Source organism: Astyanax mexicanus, chromosome 8 (assembly GCF_023375975.1).
Source record: "Astyanax mexicanus isolate ESR-SI-001 chromosome 8, AstMex3_surface, whole genome shotgun sequence".
Lineage (NCBI taxonomy): Eukaryota > Metazoa > Chordata > Actinopteri > Characiformes > Acestrorhamphidae > Astyanax > Astyanax mexicanus.
This window is the reverse complement of record NC_064415.1, coordinates 15,270,182-15,288,159: the sequence shown is the minus strand read 5'-3', so window position 1 is coordinate 15,288,159 and position 17,978 is coordinate 15,270,182. Positions and strand designations below refer to the sequence as shown.

The following is a 17,978-nucleotide window of genomic DNA, read 5'->3' as shown; positions in this document are numbered from 1 at the left end:
CCTGATGAGGTGGTGGATGGTCTCCTGAGGGATCTCCTCCCAGACCTGGACTAAAGCATCCGCCAACTCCTGGACAGTCTGTGGTGCAACGTGACGTTGGTGGATGGAGCGAGACATGATGTCCCAGATGTGCTCAATCGGATTCAGGTCTGGGGAACGGGCGGGCCAGTCCATAGCTTCAATGCCTTCATCTTGCAGGAACTGCTGACACACTCCAGCCACATGAGGTCTAGCATTGTCCTGCATTAGGAGGAACCCAGGGCCAACCGCACCAGCATATGGTCTTACAAGGGGTCTGAGGATCTCATCTCGGTACCTAATGGCAGTCAGGCTACCACTGGTGAGCACATGGAGGGCTGTGCGGCCCTCCAAAGAAATGCCACCCCACACCATTACTGACCCACTGCCAAACCGGTCATGCTGAAGGATGTTGCAGGCAGCAGACCGCTCTCCACGGCGTCTCCAGACTCTGTCACGTCTGTCATGTGCTCAGTGTGAACCTGCTTTCATCTGTGAAGAGCACAAGGCGCCAGTGGCGAATTTGCCAATCCTGGTGTTCTCTGGCAAATGCCAAGCGTCCTGCACGGTGTTGGGCTGTGAGCACAACCCCCATCTGTGGACGTCGGGCCCTCATACCATCCTCATGGAGTCGGTTTCTAACCGTTTGTGCAGACACATGCACATTTGTGGCCTGCTGGAGGTCATTTTGCAGGGCTCTGGCAGTGCTCCTCCTGTTCCTTCTTGCACAAAGGCGGAGGTAGCGGTCCTGCTGCTGGGTTGTTGCCCTCCTACGGCCTCCTCCACGTCTCCTGGTGTACTGGCCTGTCTCCTGGTAGCTCCTCCAGCCTCTAGACACTACGCTGACAGACACAGCAAATCTTCTTGCCACAGCTCGCATTGATGTGCCATCCTGGATGAGCTGCACTACCTGAGCCACTTGTGTGGGTTGTAGAGTCCGTCTCATGCTACCACGAGTGTGAAAGCACCACCAACATTCAAAACTGACCAAAACATCAGCCAAACAGCATAGGTTCTGAGAAGTGGTCTGTGGTCCCCACCTGCAGAACCACTCCTTTATTGAGTGTGTCTTGCTAATTGCCAATAATTTCCACCTGTTGTCTATTCCATTTGCACAACAGCAGGTGAAATTGATTGTCAATCAGTGTTGCTTCCTAAGTGGACAGTTTAATTTCACAGAAGTTTGATTTACTTGGAGTTATATTGTGTTATTTGAGTGTTCCCTTTATTTTTTTGAGCAGTGTATATGGGTAAAAGTGTAGTGTTTGAGTGAGGAACTGTGACACAGATTAATTAATTATTTGTGTAGCAGTGTGAACAGCAAAACGGACACTGAATCTGACATTTTCAGTTCCGTTTTGGGTCCCTTTAATATTTTTGGCACTGAAATCTGATAGATGCTCTGATATGCATCAATGTGAAGAGTTAGATTGGAATTCCTGTCTTATGTCTTATGTAAATTGAACTTACTATTGTACTAGAAAACTACAGAAATGTTCAGAACTACAGAAATTGCCAACAAAAGAGCTGGGCAATTAATATTTGAAACCATCTTTCAGACATTCTAACCTAACAAATCATAACAAAAGTATTTTTTTTATCTTAATTCTTTTCCCACTTAAAATATATTGCCTCATGTGAAGAAACATACAAGCAATAGGTGTGGGACAAAATAACAATATTGTGATATATCGTATAGTTTTGGTTGCGATACAAAATAAAAAATGCAATATTTGAAGCCATGTCTTGTTAAACATAGGTGCTTAAATGTCCCCAAGTTTACTAATAGGGTAATCTGTGGTGAAGACTAATGGTCAAAATAATGTTAAAATCTATGCAACTACCATTAATAAATTCATAATTCCAGGTATTTTTTTAATAATAGTAGTATTTAATCTATAAAAAAAAAACAGTCCTGTGATTTATCCAGTATTATCGTAGGCAGTGTATTGTAATATCGAACTGTGAGATCCCATAAGATTTCCACCCCAATAAGCCAAATAGAAGAGAATTCAAAGACTGAACTAACTGAGCAATTCAAGCAGCTTGTATGAAAGAATAAAACATAATTCAGTAATCGTAAACACAGTAAATTATTCAATTAACCGTAATCTCGATTTGAAATCACATCTCCCAGCACCAAACTGCTGCTATCAGTGCTTAAACACTTCAGAGGAGAATCTGTAACCCCTGTCTGAACTCCTCCAACTATGACGCTACTTTTCTTACATTTAAATTAATGCCATTTAGTGCTCACTTTTATTCACAGCAGTATTCAGAGTGCTTCACTGTTCACTCAGAAAATATTTCTTGGCAGTGTCAGTGGAGTCCAAGGATACCGCCAAGCTTAGATACTGTCAAACACAAAGGTCGGTATGAATGCCTACTTACAAAAGATAGAAAATGCCTTTAATAACATTTTAAGTGTTCTTTAAAGAGATGGGATTAAAGACAGCAAGCGTTTCAGCTGTTCGGACACCCGAGGGGACGTTCGCTCCACCCTGGTGCCAAGACAGATCAAAACATTCAACAGATGCTTGTCTCTTATTTTATATTAGTTATCAAGTGTACCCTTAGTATCAGTAGCTCATAGACACAAACAGATATTCTATTGAAAATGCAGTTAATATATTCTTCCACAAGCAGTATATGTGTGTTTGTAAGTAGAAGAATTGATACTTTATTATAATTTCAATTTATACATTTTATACAAAGTTTGTAAAAGGTTAATGTATTTTATTTTATTTTTTAATGCATTTATGTCATTGTTTGCCATTAAAATAATGAAAAAAAAAATGTACACAGAGGAACCTGTCGAATGCCGAATTTCAGTGTATTACCTCATTACGTGACATGTAGTTATTATTACTGTATGTTATTGCATTTTGTCGCTGTTGTGCAAAAAACTTGGATCTCCAGGAGAAGAAAAAAACTTTCTAAACTTTTAAAGGAAGCCAACATAAATAAGAAATTAATTATTATAGATCATTTTGCAGCATTTTTGTTGCTATAGGCTGGTCACAACTTTAATAAAAATTATTGGATGTTATTTTGCTTAGAAATACTTGTGATAAATTAGATTATTGCAATTTTAAAATAATATAATATCACAAAAATGCAGTTGCTCACTTTTGAGGAGGAATTTAATTTTGTTTGATTATTATGAATATATTTAGACATTGTAACTAGAGTATATTTAAAAAAATGATAATACATAACTAATTCATTAACTCATTCATGTTAATGAACCTCCCTTTCTAAGCAAAGCGTAATCGACAGCATTGACACAATGTAAAGTTCAATAGTACAATTTAAATGATGTCAAAAAGTGAAAAACGACAGAAATGGAGATATGAATTTGAGCTTGACAGTGCTGATATAAACAGTGCCACAGAACTTTATTAATAACGTAAGACCCTGAAGGGTTAATGGAGCTATCAATAACTCGTGTTTTTTGGGGGGAGGAATGTCACAGTAGTGCTGTAATTAGTTTGAACCTCTCCTCGTCTGGTTCTGTCTCGTACGCGCTCTCGGAGGCCCACCTCCACGCACCTGTGCGGCGGGCTCGTCTCTGGGCCCGGCTCGAGTTGCCCGTGTGGAATCTTTGAAATGCAAGAGCAGCGAAAGAGAGAGAGAGAGAGAAAATGAGAGAGAGATGAAGGCGGGTGGGGTGGGAGGTGAGGGTTGGAAGTGTAATGAAGGAGGGAGAGACAGAAAGAGGGATCAGGGTCAGCGGTGGAGGAGGGGAGGACATGGTGAAACTAACACTTGGTTCTTTTCTGGAGCTGTCAGGGTCGTGGAAGGGCGTCGGTCGAGTTTGACAAAATGATGTTTCTGCCCTCATAAAAGAGCCGGGCACACACACACACACACACACACACACACACATGTACGTGTACACACACACACACACTCCTCTGTCACCTCTGGCCCCTCCATCCCCCAATCCATGTTTCAAAGTGTGGCCGAATGAATACCACCATTGTTGCAGTAAGAGAGAGAGAGAGAGAGAGAGAGTGAGTGAAGGTGGAGGGGTTGGTGGTGGTGGGGGGGTGAGAGAGGGATGCAGGGTGAAAAGAAAGATAGAGAGAGATAGAAAGAGAAAGAGAGTAGCAGAATGTTTATGATGAAGGGATTGGATTGAAGACATGCATTATCCTGTGTGTAATTATTGTAAACAGAAGGACGGCTAAGTAATAATTTCGCTTTAATCTTTGCTTTGAGGCCTGAGTGGCGGCTTTGTGCGTCCTATTAGATTTGCTGGGATTTTCAGACGAGGGGGAAAAGCGCATGCACACACAAACCCAGTTGGTTTTTATTATTATAGGCTTCTTCTGAAAAGGCCTTATTTTGGATACACACTCCTTTAGGGCTTCGCCTCGGCCGTTGCTCCTCGATCGCTGCGTCTCTCTCTTTGCTCTCGCGTCCCTTTTGTCTCTGTGATCGGACGCGCTCGCGTTCTCACATCACAGCCGCCATCACAGCGCTCTCTGGATGTTCTCTAATTATTCGCAGAGCGCTTGCTTAACCTTGAACGGGCTCATTAGAAATTGTTGCTTGACAGTTGTTCAGTCATTGGGGGCTAATGTGTTCCTGTGCTCGAAATTGCCGTAATTACACGTTGGAGAGCTTTCTGCAAGTTTTCAAACTCTGTGTTCAAAAAGGCTGAAGAGAGCATGCAGAGAGGGCCGTTACAACCTCACAGCATCCATCCACGAGTGAGTGAGGGGATAGTAATAGCGATACAATGATCTCGATACAACGATACAATGGTATTAAACAGATCACATAAAGCTCATACTGATAGATCTTTACCTTGTATAACAAGTTTTTATAGCCTATATATTTTCTATTCTTCTGTTTTAATTTATGTTTAATATGTTACTTATTGTATTGTGTTGTTGCTGCTGGATGCCTAAATTTCCTTCGGGATAAATAAAGTATCTATCTATCCATCCATCAATCCATCTCATCCACTTTCCGCACCCTTTTGCATAAATGCATAGAAAACTTTCTAGAACAATGAGCCTCAATGACCAACATCTTTCTTTTGAATTTTCTGAAAAATGGTTTTGGGAAAAATCCTAACAGAAAGTTGTAAATAGCAGATTTTTCAAAGCCAATAATAGTCGTATAATGATGGATTGCACTGTATCTTAAATAAAACAAACTCCAAATAAGTAAAAAAGAAAAAAAAAAGAAAAAAGAGAATCTGTCTGAATTTTTCTTTGTAAATCTCAATGTTTTGTGAACATGTGCCACATTTCATTAAAAAAAAAAATTGATGTTAGTGAGAAAATTAAACTCAATATCAGAGCTTGTGAACCCCCTGTAGATCAGTTAAACCAATCGGAAGTAACTGAACAGCCATTCACTATGTGTGAGACAACACAGCTAACTGGCAGTCTGCCACACTATATTTAGTATTCCGGCCTCAAACTCAAACTCAGTGCATATTATCACTGTCCTAACAAAACCTTGTGTCTCCCTGTTTTTTAATCTCCTCACATAATAAAAAAACAGCTATGTGTTCACTTTGTGCCAGAACCTTTGAAGATATGGCCAAAATTTGATCACAGTATATATTAGTTTAGTTGAATTTATAGATGATATGATAGATAAAATCCACAGACCACAGAAAAACAGCCACAAATTCATATCATACAGTTGTAATGGATGTATGTTGCTAACAATACATGTAACAAGCCTTATAATGGACATCAGTCAGTGACAGTGACTGGAAATTAACGGCAAAAGGTGTTGATATTGAATTATTGCCCGAAAAACTTGAAAAACTTGAAATATTTTCCATACAATAGCTTCCAGTGAAAGTTCAGAAGTTTTTGGAACTATTGTAGAATAGCATTTTTTTCATTCACTTTTTTGCAGATACATGTATATAAAAGGTTTAATTGCCAGTTTTGCTCTACAGGAAGTGTACAAGCTCATTGTGTGCATTTACACAATGTTTTTTCTTCTTTTTTTATGGAGATGTATGGAGTACATAACAGAAACACTTTTAAAAGAGTCAGTTTCTGATCGCTGTGTATTTATGCCTTTACAGTAACTTCAGCACTACAGAATTTATACTGCAATCAGACAATAGATCAGATATCAGAATTCATATCAGGAGAGAAAGTCAGATCAGCACGTCCCTGTGAGTGAGAGAGATGGGGCGCGAAAGTTGCAACGTGTCTATCTTTCTTGATGCAAATTTGTGAAAGGCTAAAAGGGTGTGAGAGAGAAGGAGAGAAAGAGAGAGCGGGGAAGAAAGAGAGAGAGGGAGGTGTGAATGGGGAGATAAGAGAAGGCATGTTAGTGGGAAGCTGCAGAGCTTTAGATCAGACCAGCATGACTGTGTCAACAGTACAGCCTGCCCTCATCTACCTCTCTCACCCTCTGTCTCACATCACTTCTGTCTCTCTTTCCCTCTGTTTCTCTTTACCTCTGTCTCTCCTTACCTCTGTCTTTCTCTCTCTCTTTACCTCTGTCTCTCTTTACCTCTGTCTCTCTTTCCCTGTCTCTCTTTCCCTCTGTTTCTCTTGACTGCTGTCTCTATTTATCTGTCTCTCTTTCCCTCACTCTTTTTCTCTGTTTCTCTTTCCTTCTGTTTCTCTTTACTTTTGTCTCTTTTTCCCTCGGTCTCTCTTTCTCTCTGTCTCTCTTTCCCTGTGTCTCTCTTTCCCTCTGTCTCTCTCTTCCTCTGTATCTCTTTGCTTCTGTCTCTTTTTCCCTCTGTCTCTCTTTCCCTTTGTCTCTCTCTACTTCTGTGTTTCTTTTTCCCTCTGTCTCTTTTTACCTCTGTATCTCCTTCCCTTTGTCTCGCTCTACTTCTGCGTTCTCTTTCCCTGTGTTTCTCTTTACCTCTGTCTCTCTTCACCTCTGTCTCTCTTCCCCTCTGTTTCTCTCTTCCTCGGTTTCTCTTTACTTCTGTTTCTCTTTACCTCTGTCTCTTTTCCCCTCTATCTCTCTCTCTCCCACTGTATCTTTCCCTTTATCTCTCTTTACCTCTGTCTGTTTCCCTCTGTCTCTTTCCTCTCTGTCTCTCTTTCCCTCTGTCTCTTTCTCTCTGTCTCTCTTTACCTCTGTCTCTTTCCCTCTGTCTCTTTCCTCTCTGTCTCTCTTTCCCTCTGTCTCTTTCTCTCTGTCTCTCTTTACCTCTGTCTCTTTCCCTCTGTCTCTCTCTTCCTCTGTCTCTCTGTCCCTCTGTCTCTGTTACTCTCCTTATTTTTTGTCCTTACTACTTTTGTCCTCACCATGCCACTTATGCCAGGCATCAGCTAGAGGGGTAAAGTCCCCTCTTCATTGAGCTGTGGAGAAGTGGAACAGTTCTCTGGAATGATGGTGCTGCATTCAGTACTTTTAGTGGGATTTTGGGAAGTGAAATAATATTCACCACCTGACCTTAACATTCCTGTTATGTTGAATTAACAAATGAGCAGGGGTCTCAATACTTTTGTCCACTTCGACCCTGTTTTCTTTCATCCTTCTCAAACTTCCCTGTGGTTCCAAGTCACTCCACCTTCACCCATCCTTCACTCTCTATCTCTCCATCTTTTGCTCCCTTGATCCTTTTGTCACCATGGCTGCTCTCTTTCACCCCTGCTGCCCCTCTTTCTTTCTTTCTTTCTTTCTTTCTTTCTTTCTTTCTTTCTTTCTCTCTTTCTTTCTTTCTTTCTTTCTGTCGTTCTTCAGTATAGTCTACAGAGGCAGGATGTTTGCTTATCCATTCTCCAGCACAAGTAGACTGTGACAGGGCCTCCCTCGGTCAGATAACAAGCAAAATTATAGTGAACAGGAAATACTACCATGCGCAAAAGGTGTTAAAGTGTGTGTGTATGTGTGTGTGTATTAGTTGTGTTTTGTATGCGGGTCCGTCTACGTGCAGATCCGTAGTGCATCTGCACCTGGAGAATTCGTTTTTTTTTTGTTTTTTTTAAGCTGGGCAATAGTTTGACCATGAAGGCCTGTTGATTCATGTAAGGTGTGAGGTGTTGGGCAAATTTACATAACTGTGTGTGTGTGTGTGTTTGTGTGTGTAGAGCCAAACAGTTAGCTAGATATTGTTCTATCTGCAATAATGGGATGTTGACATATTTGGAGAAAGAGATATTTTGTGTATCCATAAAGGTATATGTAAATCACAGGAAAAGGGAAAAAAAAACCTTTGTACCTGTTTATTATGAACTGATGCTGGCATGGTCAGGTACTGCCGTTGGATGATGTGTGCATTTAAAAAGATTTGAGTCTTTTAATTATGTATTTTAAATTGTAGGCCTAAATATATGTGTTAAATGTGTTTGCAGAAAAAAGTATAACTGTATAGTGTGCCGATAGTGCATGCTGTTAACAGCCAGAGCGCACTGATAAACTGTGACCTGTGTGAGAGGTACAGGAAACTGTCATACTGCACACACACACACACACACACACACACACACACACACACACACACACACACACACACACACACACACACACTCGCTGTATACACACAATTTTCCTCCGAAATATGCATTACTACTGCTTTACCTGCTCTTAATAATGCACAGACAATAGTAATTCACTCTGTTTTAAATGTTTATTTATTTATTTATTGATTTATTTTATTTTGGGCTGAAACTGAACAAATTGAACCTTTTAGGCAGAGTACCAAACACAGAATATTTAACATGTCGTTTTGTTGCAAGTTTTCATTCATTTTTCCACTTTTTTCACCATTGAATAAATGTAATAGCCTGCTTATAATTTTATTTTCAAATAGAAAATCAATTGCAAAACTACAATTTCTCATATTTATTGACGACAAAACAAGAATAATGGTTTGGTGCTTTGTTCTGTCACATTGTGCTACCTTGTCACAGCATGCTATTATAGTATATTTACAGGTCAAACTGCCTGAATAAACATGCAAATTGGATATTTTAATATTTGGAATATTGGGAAATTAAAATTTTTGTAACACTCTGAGCAACTAAGCTACTAATAACAGTAACAGTAATAACAGTAAGCTGTAAAATGAATTATCATGAAAAATGTGGAGTGGCTAAGTAGCACATATCGATAGGTAGCAAAAATCGACATGACACCAGCACTGTGCATTGGCGCATAAACTCTGGGTGCTGTTTAGAATGCTTTAATGCTGCATTTTGACAGCACTAAATTAAATTAAACCCATATAGAGACCACAAAAATATTCCTTTTAAAAAAAAAAAACATTAAAAAAGCTGAATGTGATCTGTAGCTCATCTGAATTATGTCATTATAATCTGCTGATTTCTCAATGAATCAATTGATGGTTTATAATAATAACAAGATGGTTCTTTGTTCAGTTTTGCTCAGTCAATTTTTCCCAATGCCAAACTTTTTTATCTATTTAATTATCTATTTTCACACCACTGTATTCCTAACAATGATATACTGCTGCAAGTTATATAAATATCACTTTGACATTAATTATCCATCAGCATTACATCATATTATCACTTGTTTTTTATTTTCAGTATTTCTTAGTATTTAACACACAGTATTCCAACGTAAATGATATTCACATTTGAATCATGTTGAATCAATTGAATTCATGACACTTTTCCTTTCATTCCTAACGTCTTACTGAAGAGGCATTCAGAGATCAAACAGTGTCTATTTATTTCTCTTCTAATAACATGATTTCTCACTGCTCTTGATTTTTTTATATGTAATGAATGAAATCTGACAAAGCCTCACGATTTTCAGATTTTTATACAGTTGATCTCACAAACTACATTTTTGAAAAGAAAGTCACACAAGTAAATTGTAATTCACACTCTAATTAACTATTATCAAGGGTTTAATAAACTGAAGTGCACTCAGATGACCTTGCATGTTTGCTCTGGGAAAATATAAGCATCCAACAATAAGGGCAGTCTTGTGCTTCTGCATATCGTGATAGAAAACAGAGCAACACATGCAAAGTTTCTCAAGATTCTCAGTCCTCATCCATTCATTCCCTTCTACTTTAGAAAAATGGTTTTCTTCTAGACTCAAACTTTCCGTGATTGGGTATGCAAGTCACAAAATTACAGATACTTAGTTTATCAAATTAATGCATCAGTAGCACAAAAGATGGACCGTTTATGAAGCATGAAAAAATATTTTTTTTATGTTTAGAATGCATTTGGATTGATGCATTTTGCTCTGCATTGAAGCTCATTGTGAAGCACATTTCTGACTTCAAATATGGTAGTGTATCATGTTAGCATCTACAGAATAAGGAGTTTATTTCTACCCACCTGACATTTTTGAAGTTTCTGAGGAGTGGGAGCCTACAAATGCCCTTTTTCCAGGCAACAATGTGTGCAGTATGTTTCAGAATAGTCATCATAAGAGCGGTTTAAAATCACCTGTAGGCTGAGCTAGAAGGTACAGAAAATTGCAGAAAGAGGAAGTTTGAAAATGAAGTACTGTTGTGTCTTTTAAATTAGCTCCTGGATACAAAATGAATAAAAAGTAAAAACTGTAAAAACTAGCTAACAAGGTCACCGGTGAATTTGTGAGGCTCTCAGTGTTAGATAAAAATTGTCCTCATGCATAGAGATCAGGAAACTTCTACTGTGGGTAATTGTAAGCTTTTGTGCAAGAACAAATATTTGCCAAAGCTCTTTACAGCAAGGAGCATGCAAAAAAATAAATATATTAAAAAGAAAACAATTAAAGAGTACTCTCTTTAGTCAAACATGATAGAAAAATCATGGAGAACACACACACACTCTCTCAGATCTCAGTATTTCTCATGTGTAACCCCCCTCTATTTACACTCCAGAAGAGCTGCCACAGCCCTCCTCCATTAGCTTCAGGTTAGCATGCGTCTCCTCTGGAGTTTCATTAGCCCTCGGCTGGCATTCATGTGCTAATGGAGAAACTGCTTCAGAACAGGACTGACTGCTTTGATTTGTTTAAATGTAAATACGTTCTGTCAGGGTTAAAACCGTGAGAGAGAAGATACGACCCCTCCGTCTAACCTACAATCAGAGCCACCTTCTCCAGTCTTAAGCTTTACAGCCGAGAGCCGCCTTCAGAGGCGCTCTCAGATCAGTGTAAACAGGGCAGCCTCCACCAAAGCCTGCGAGATGTGTTGAAATGATAATTAGGCCTTGCTGCTTTGAGTGGTTTAGTCGTCGGTGAACGCAAAGGAAATTCAAAGGCGTCTTGCATACTTCTGCCGCGTTTGGAAACATTTTGATTGGAGTTATTTAGATAAGACGAGGAAACAAAACAAAACAAAAAAGGAAAAAAAAAAACACATTTGCAAGACAATGCAGCTTTTCGAATCGTTGCTTTCATGCTTGCCCAAGACCTTGCCTGTATATGAGTTATAAGAGGCTGAAAAAAGTGAGGGATGAATAGAAAGAATAAAAGAATAGATGCTGGATGAATAGTGGAATGGTGAAACAGAGTGAATGTACATGTTTGTGTGTAGGATGGCAGGGTTTGCTTCTGTCGCTTTTATTCAGATGATAAATGTCGCTCTGTTCCTGGAGCACTTTACTTGGCCCACAGACAAGCTTTCTGAAAACTAATATGTGTGCGTGTGTATGTGTAAGTGTGTGAGAGTGTGTGTGTGTGTGTGAGTATGGCAAGGGCAAGGCATCATATGATGATCTCTGCAGTTCTGTGACCTACATGTATTCCATCATGCCTCACACCCCGTAGATTTCCATTTTTCAGAGCATTTATTTTGATCAGAATTTGTATATATATTATTTTTAATATATATATATATATATATATATATATATATATATATATATATATATATATATATATATATATATATTATTTTTAACTACCTTTAAACATATATTGTTAGGACCAAGTACAAATAAGCTATAACTGTACTTGTAAAAGAATCAGACCTGCTAACATATCTTAACAGGTCTTACAGTCATATTTACCCACCATACACGCAAACTGTAAAGGTAATACATCTATGATACTGAACTAGATGCCCTCAATACAAAACCTCTGCATCTGCCATGCAGAACTACACTAAACACTGCCAAAAAAGAGCAAATCCCATCCACAGGAAACACTGAAGCGTCTACTGAACACAAAAAAAGACCTGCATGTCCGTCACTCACTCGCTCACACTGTCGCCCAAAAAAGTGCCTCGAGCAGCTCTGAGCATATACTATCAATATGCATGAGAATCCCGCGAGATTTGGGATCTCTGTAGTTTTATTTCCAAGGTGTCACTGTGAAGCATTTTGGAATTTCAGTCTCATCCATGCACTTTTTTTTTTTTAATATTCTACAAGGCGAAGGTTTTTAAAAACTCACTGTTTTCACTGTTGTCATGTGGATGTGGGAAACAGAACTTTGTAAAATTGGGTTAATTTAACATGAGAATATTGTTGCCGTTCCATACAATTTAACCTGACAGGAAGGTTAAGAAGTTTTATGCATTTATTTTCACAATCTAACTTTATTTAGTGAAATTGATCAAATCCATTTAACACTCTATCTCTCTCTCTTTCTCTCTCCTTAGGTTTAATGATGATAGGGGCTACGTCCTGTACCCCCAGATCGGGGATCGTCTGGATCTCATCTGTCCAGCGTCAGACCCGCCTGGACCCAGAGCTCCAGAGGACTATGAGTACTACAAGCTGTACCTGGTGTCGTCACGGGAACAGGCAGACAGGTGTGAGGTTACCGGCGCCCCCAACCTGCTTCTGACCTGCGATAAACCCAACAGTGACATGCGCTTCACCATCAAGTTCCAGGAGTACTCGCCCAACCTTTGGGGGCACGAGTTCAAAACCATGCAGGACTACTACATTATCGGTGAGTGGGAGGAGTCTAACATTTTAAAATCACAAAAAATCCATATTTTGCTACAATTTTATTAGTTTTGCAATTCAGATTTTTTTTTTAAAATAAATATGAGGAAATATTTTCATAGTAGTGAAAGATAGTCAGTCAACTCTTTTTACTTTTTACTTTTACCTTTTATAGCCTGAGATTTTAAAACACAAAATCTGTTTTAACTAATAGTTCTTGGTAAAATGTTTTATTAATATAGAACATAAGCTTAATAGAACTCTAATTATGCCTGTTACTTTGGCAGTGAAGATTAATATGCGTCCAAAAATAAAGACAGCAGTGTTTTTTATTGTATATTGATAGAAACACAGTAGCAACCCTTGCTTGAAATGAAACAAAAAAGTGCCATAATTTTCCTTTTACATTTACATGTCAGTCTACACCACTTTACCCTGCAGAATTTACACAGTTAGTGCTGTGCTAGCTAACATTTCTAGAGAACATAAGGTTGTAAATTAGCATAGTAACAGTAAAAAAAAAAAAAAAAAAAAGAGTCCATCTGTCAACGCTCTGTTGTCCCACTCCCTGCTTCAATAGAGAGGATTTCATTCATTCTTGCTCTAAAGAAATTTTTAACATCTTAAGATTGAACTGAACTTCTCATTTCATCTGCTGAGTTGTTATTTTAGCCTTCTGTATTCCGTTGAGTCTATTTCAGGTTTCAGCATCACTTTTTTCCGTCTCATCGTCTGTGCAGTCGAGATCTTCAAACCTGGTTTTAGCTGATTGTGAGTTTTATCAGGAATGACCATCTACTTAAAGGTCATGTTTCTGCGGGTTGTTTTTAAAACACAGCGGAGCAGCGGGGAGCCGTGACGGGCCAACGCAAACATGCCGGGGTGTCTGTTCCACACTTAAAAAACGAAAATTTCCAGTCCCAGCAGTGTACAGTGTGCTCATTTGCAGTTTCTCCCACACATTCAAAACCAAATCGCTTAACTCAGACGAATGGCACGGATGTTATTGTAGCATCTATTCACACTTAGGAAAAAGAGAGCTGGAGACCGGCTGAAAGGGGAGGCTGAGAGAGTGAGGGAGGGAGGGAAAACAGGTTAGACAGAGAAAGAAAGAGTGTGGAAAGAGGGATTATTGAGAGTGGGGGTGGATTACCTCCAGTTTTGCCACCTCTGTTTGTTGTGGCGTTTACCGTAACTTGGTCGGTTTAGAATTTCAACAAGAATTTGCACATACAGACATATGAAAAAGTTTGGGCACCCCTATTAATCTAAATCATTTTTAGTTCTAAATATTTGGGTGTTTGCAACAGCCATTTCAGTTTGATATATCTAATAACTGATGGACACAGTAATATTTCAGGATTGAAATGAGGTTTATTGTACTAACGGAAAATCTGCAATATGCATTAAACCAAAATTTGACCGGTGCAAAAGTATGGGCACCCTTATCATTTTGTTGATTTGAATACTCCTAACTACTTTTTACTGATTTACTGAAGCACAAAATTGGTTTAATAACCTCATTGAGCTTTGAACTTCATCGCCAGGTGTATCCAATCATGAGAAAAGGTATTTAAGGTGGCCAATTGCCACAAACAGAGTCGCCTGAGGTATGCAAATGCTTTGTGACGCTGTTTGTGGCGTGCTTGCAGAAATAGCTTCTTTCGCATCACTCAAAGTGCGCTGTATTGTTGACCGATGCACAGTGACACCATCTGCAGCAAGATGATGCTGCAGCTCTTTGGAGGTGGTCTGTGGATTGTCCTTGACTGTTCTCACCATTCTTCTTCTCTGCCTTTCTGATATCTTTCTTGGCCTGCCACTTCTGGGCTTAACAAGAACTGTCAACTGACAACTTTTTGTATCCTTCCCCTGAACAACTAAAACACCCAAATGTTTAGAACTAAAAATGATTAAGATTAATAGGGGTGCCCAAACTTTTTCATATGACTGTATATAGATATATAAATATCACCATTCTCACTCTGCACGGTTTAGAGACGTACTGTGGGCTGAACTGTGAACAAAACTTATATTCCCTTCCCCCTCACTGTGAATGTTAACATGTTGTGTTTAATAAAACCATGCCATGCAAACATATAACTTTTTGTGTGGTATTATTAGTTTAAGCAGGCGGTGTTTGTCTATTGTTGTGACGTATATGAAGATCAGAACACATTTAATGACCAATTCATGCAGAAATCCAAGTAATCCCAAAGGCTTTTACATACTTTTTCTTGCAACTGTATATAGTTTAAACTTCCACTATCAGGCCTCTGTACTCTAAACTTAATCTCACTCACAAGATAACAACTCAAAACGTATACAGGTGTGGGCATTCCCAAGCCAGCCACACTTGATGATCAATTTCCATACTTCTATTCCATTCGATGTATTGAAGAGTTAAGGTATTACTGCAAATATTTGAATACATTGTCAAAAACGGTTTATCAGTTCAACCCAAAAATAAATACATGTAGTTACCAATTGAGCTTTTTTTATTTAACCCAAACAAATAATGAGTCCATTGCTGAGCGCTGGAGTGTGAGTGAAACTGTGACTCAGCCACAGGTGTGTTAGCATGACTGCAGGGTTTCCATGCATGTGTGTGTGTGTGCGTGGATGCGTGTTTATTTGTGTGTTTGTGTGCATGTGTGTGTGTACGTGAGAGGCTGAGAAACACAGCAAAGTTTTGACATTTCCACACTTATTACGCCTGTGCAGGCGGATGTGTCACTGCCACTAAAACACACACCACACATGCACACACACACACACACACACACTCCACACCAGGGCCTTTATCATAGCTCCAACAGACCCGGCCAATCGATTGACAGGATGAGCAGATCGATGAGGTCTCAAATGCAAGGTCAAAAACACACACACACACTATCACACACACATTCACACAAACACACACACACACACACACACATACTGAGAGATTGAGAGAGTGAGATGGACAGGTGGAGAGGTGAGTCAAAAAAAGAGAGAGAGGAAAAAAAAGAAATAAAGAAAGAAAACAGACAGACAGACAGCAGATGTGCTGAGAGGGGGAGTAAGATTAGATAAGAAAAAATAGACGGAAAGTGCAAAAAAAAGAAAAACAGATTGATTGCAGTCAAAAATAGAGTAAACTGTCAAAATTAAGGCAAACAAATCTACAACTTTCTATCATACAAGAAACAATGCACCATTCTATATGGCCAACTGGGGTTCAATTCTGCTTTCTCTCCCATTTAGAAAAAAAAAAAACATTTTTGTTGCTTAGATGTTCTCATGGAAACCCAGTCCCAGAAGATAGCATCTTTCTAGTGGTGTCCTTGTCATAATTAACACCAGTTTCATGGGCCCTAAAATAGAACCTGGGGGGACTCCACAAGATAAGGTTTTGGTAAACCAAAAGGTTATCAAATAGTTTCTCACAGTAGTGTCTGCATTTGGGTTTCTGCATTATAACACAAAAATAAACATAGGGTTCAAGAAGTTCCTTTTAAAATAAAAATTGGTTGACCATTAGCTATACCTGTGTCCTATAACTATTTCACTGATTATATGCCATGAGGACGGCATCCTTCTAGAAATGTCTACCATCGAACACCTGTGGCTGGTTGTTAACTTGACAGCTTAACAGATGTTGGAAGGCAGTGAAGATACGCTATTTTTAAATTCATAAATAAGCATCAAATTTTGTAAATCAAGATCTTCAGATTCAGATTGGCTTAGGGCAATGCATCAATATACATCTCTGGAAAAAAATAAGAGTTTCTTTGATTTTACCAAATTTTAATCCTCTGGAATATAATCAAGAGGAAGATGAACTGAACCAGGCCACCAGGAGTGGCATAAAGTTATCCAAAAGCAGTGTGTAAGACTGGTGGAGGAGAACATGCCAAGATGCATGAAAAAAACTGTGATTAAAAACCAGGGTTATTCCACCAAATATTGATTTCTGACTCTTAAAACTTTATGAATATTAACTTGTTTTCTTTGCATTATTTGAGGTCTGAAAGCTCTGCATTCTTTTATTTTTGTTATTTCAGCCATTTCTCATTTTCTGCAAATAAATGCTCTAAATGACAATAATATTTATTTGGAATTTGGGAGAAATATTGTCCGTAGTTTATAGAATAAAGCAACAAACATATACCTATAAATAAATAGCAAAATCAGAGAAACTGATTAAAAAACTGGAGTGGCCTCTTAATTTTTTCCAGAGCTTTATTTGTACACACCTAGTGTGTGTCTGTGAGCATCTAAATTTCTCATTTTATCTGCTAAATGATGAAACACACTGTTTTATACAGTATTTTAACCGAATGTAAACTAAAATGCCAAAATCATGAGACTGGAGCTAGTTTTATGTCTCATGACTTTTGCCATGACTCATAAAAGCTAAAAAAAAAACAAAGTTGCATTGAACTGTGGGATATGTGTTTGTGGGCTCTCCTGCATTGAATGTGGATGTGAATTCTGCTAGAGTCGCTTGTCTGTTGGCACTGACAGTTCTAGCCAGAAGCCGCCAGTCACGATCATTACCACCCACTGAGCTGTCCACTGTGGGTAGTAATTCCTTTTAAGACATATTGTATATGTAAACATGTGTCACTGTGGAATGAGGAATCTTAGACCCCTGCACAATGTTAGAAAGGATAAAAAAAGTACCTTCCATCTGGCACTCCACTATCAGGCCTCACTCAAAATACAATAACTCACTTAAAATATAATATAAATATAACACAAATTACAATAATTAAGTTCTTTAAATTTGTATCAGCATTTACACACTAAATCAAACTTTTTATTTAGTTTCATTTTTTTTTTTTGGTGAAAATCTTTCATAAATCTAGCTGCTGCTAAAAGACTTATTTGCCCGTTGTTTGATTGCTCTGATATTTAAAAATATAAATATATAAACTGTACCAAAGCAATGTTACCTTGCAATTTTGGATTGGAGTTTGCCTAATAATGAATAGCACCGTATGTGCCAAGACACATTACAGTAAGTGGAAAGATTAATAGAGAGAGAGTTAGAGAGAGATCTTCAAGGCAGAGAAGCAGAAAGAAATAGTCTGATTCAGATCATACAGAAGGGGATTTTGAGGGTCACTGAAGATATAATTCACTCAAGTGAGTGTG

At 38.6% G+C, this 17,978-nt stretch overlaps 1 protein-coding gene across 1 annotated transcript in view; it reads left to right on the top strand.

Moving 5' to 3' along the window:
- efnb3b (ephrin-B3b) overlaps nt 1-17,978 on the top strand; it is a 121,887-nt gene that overhangs the window by 37,332 nt on the left and 66,577 nt on the right. Inside the window, exon 2 of the mRNA XM_015606052.3 lies at nt 12,545-12,840. Within this exon, the coding sequence (XP_015461538.1) occupies nt 12,545-12,840 (296 nt within the window). The remainder of the gene's footprint in view (nt 1-12,544; nt 12,841-17,978) is intronic.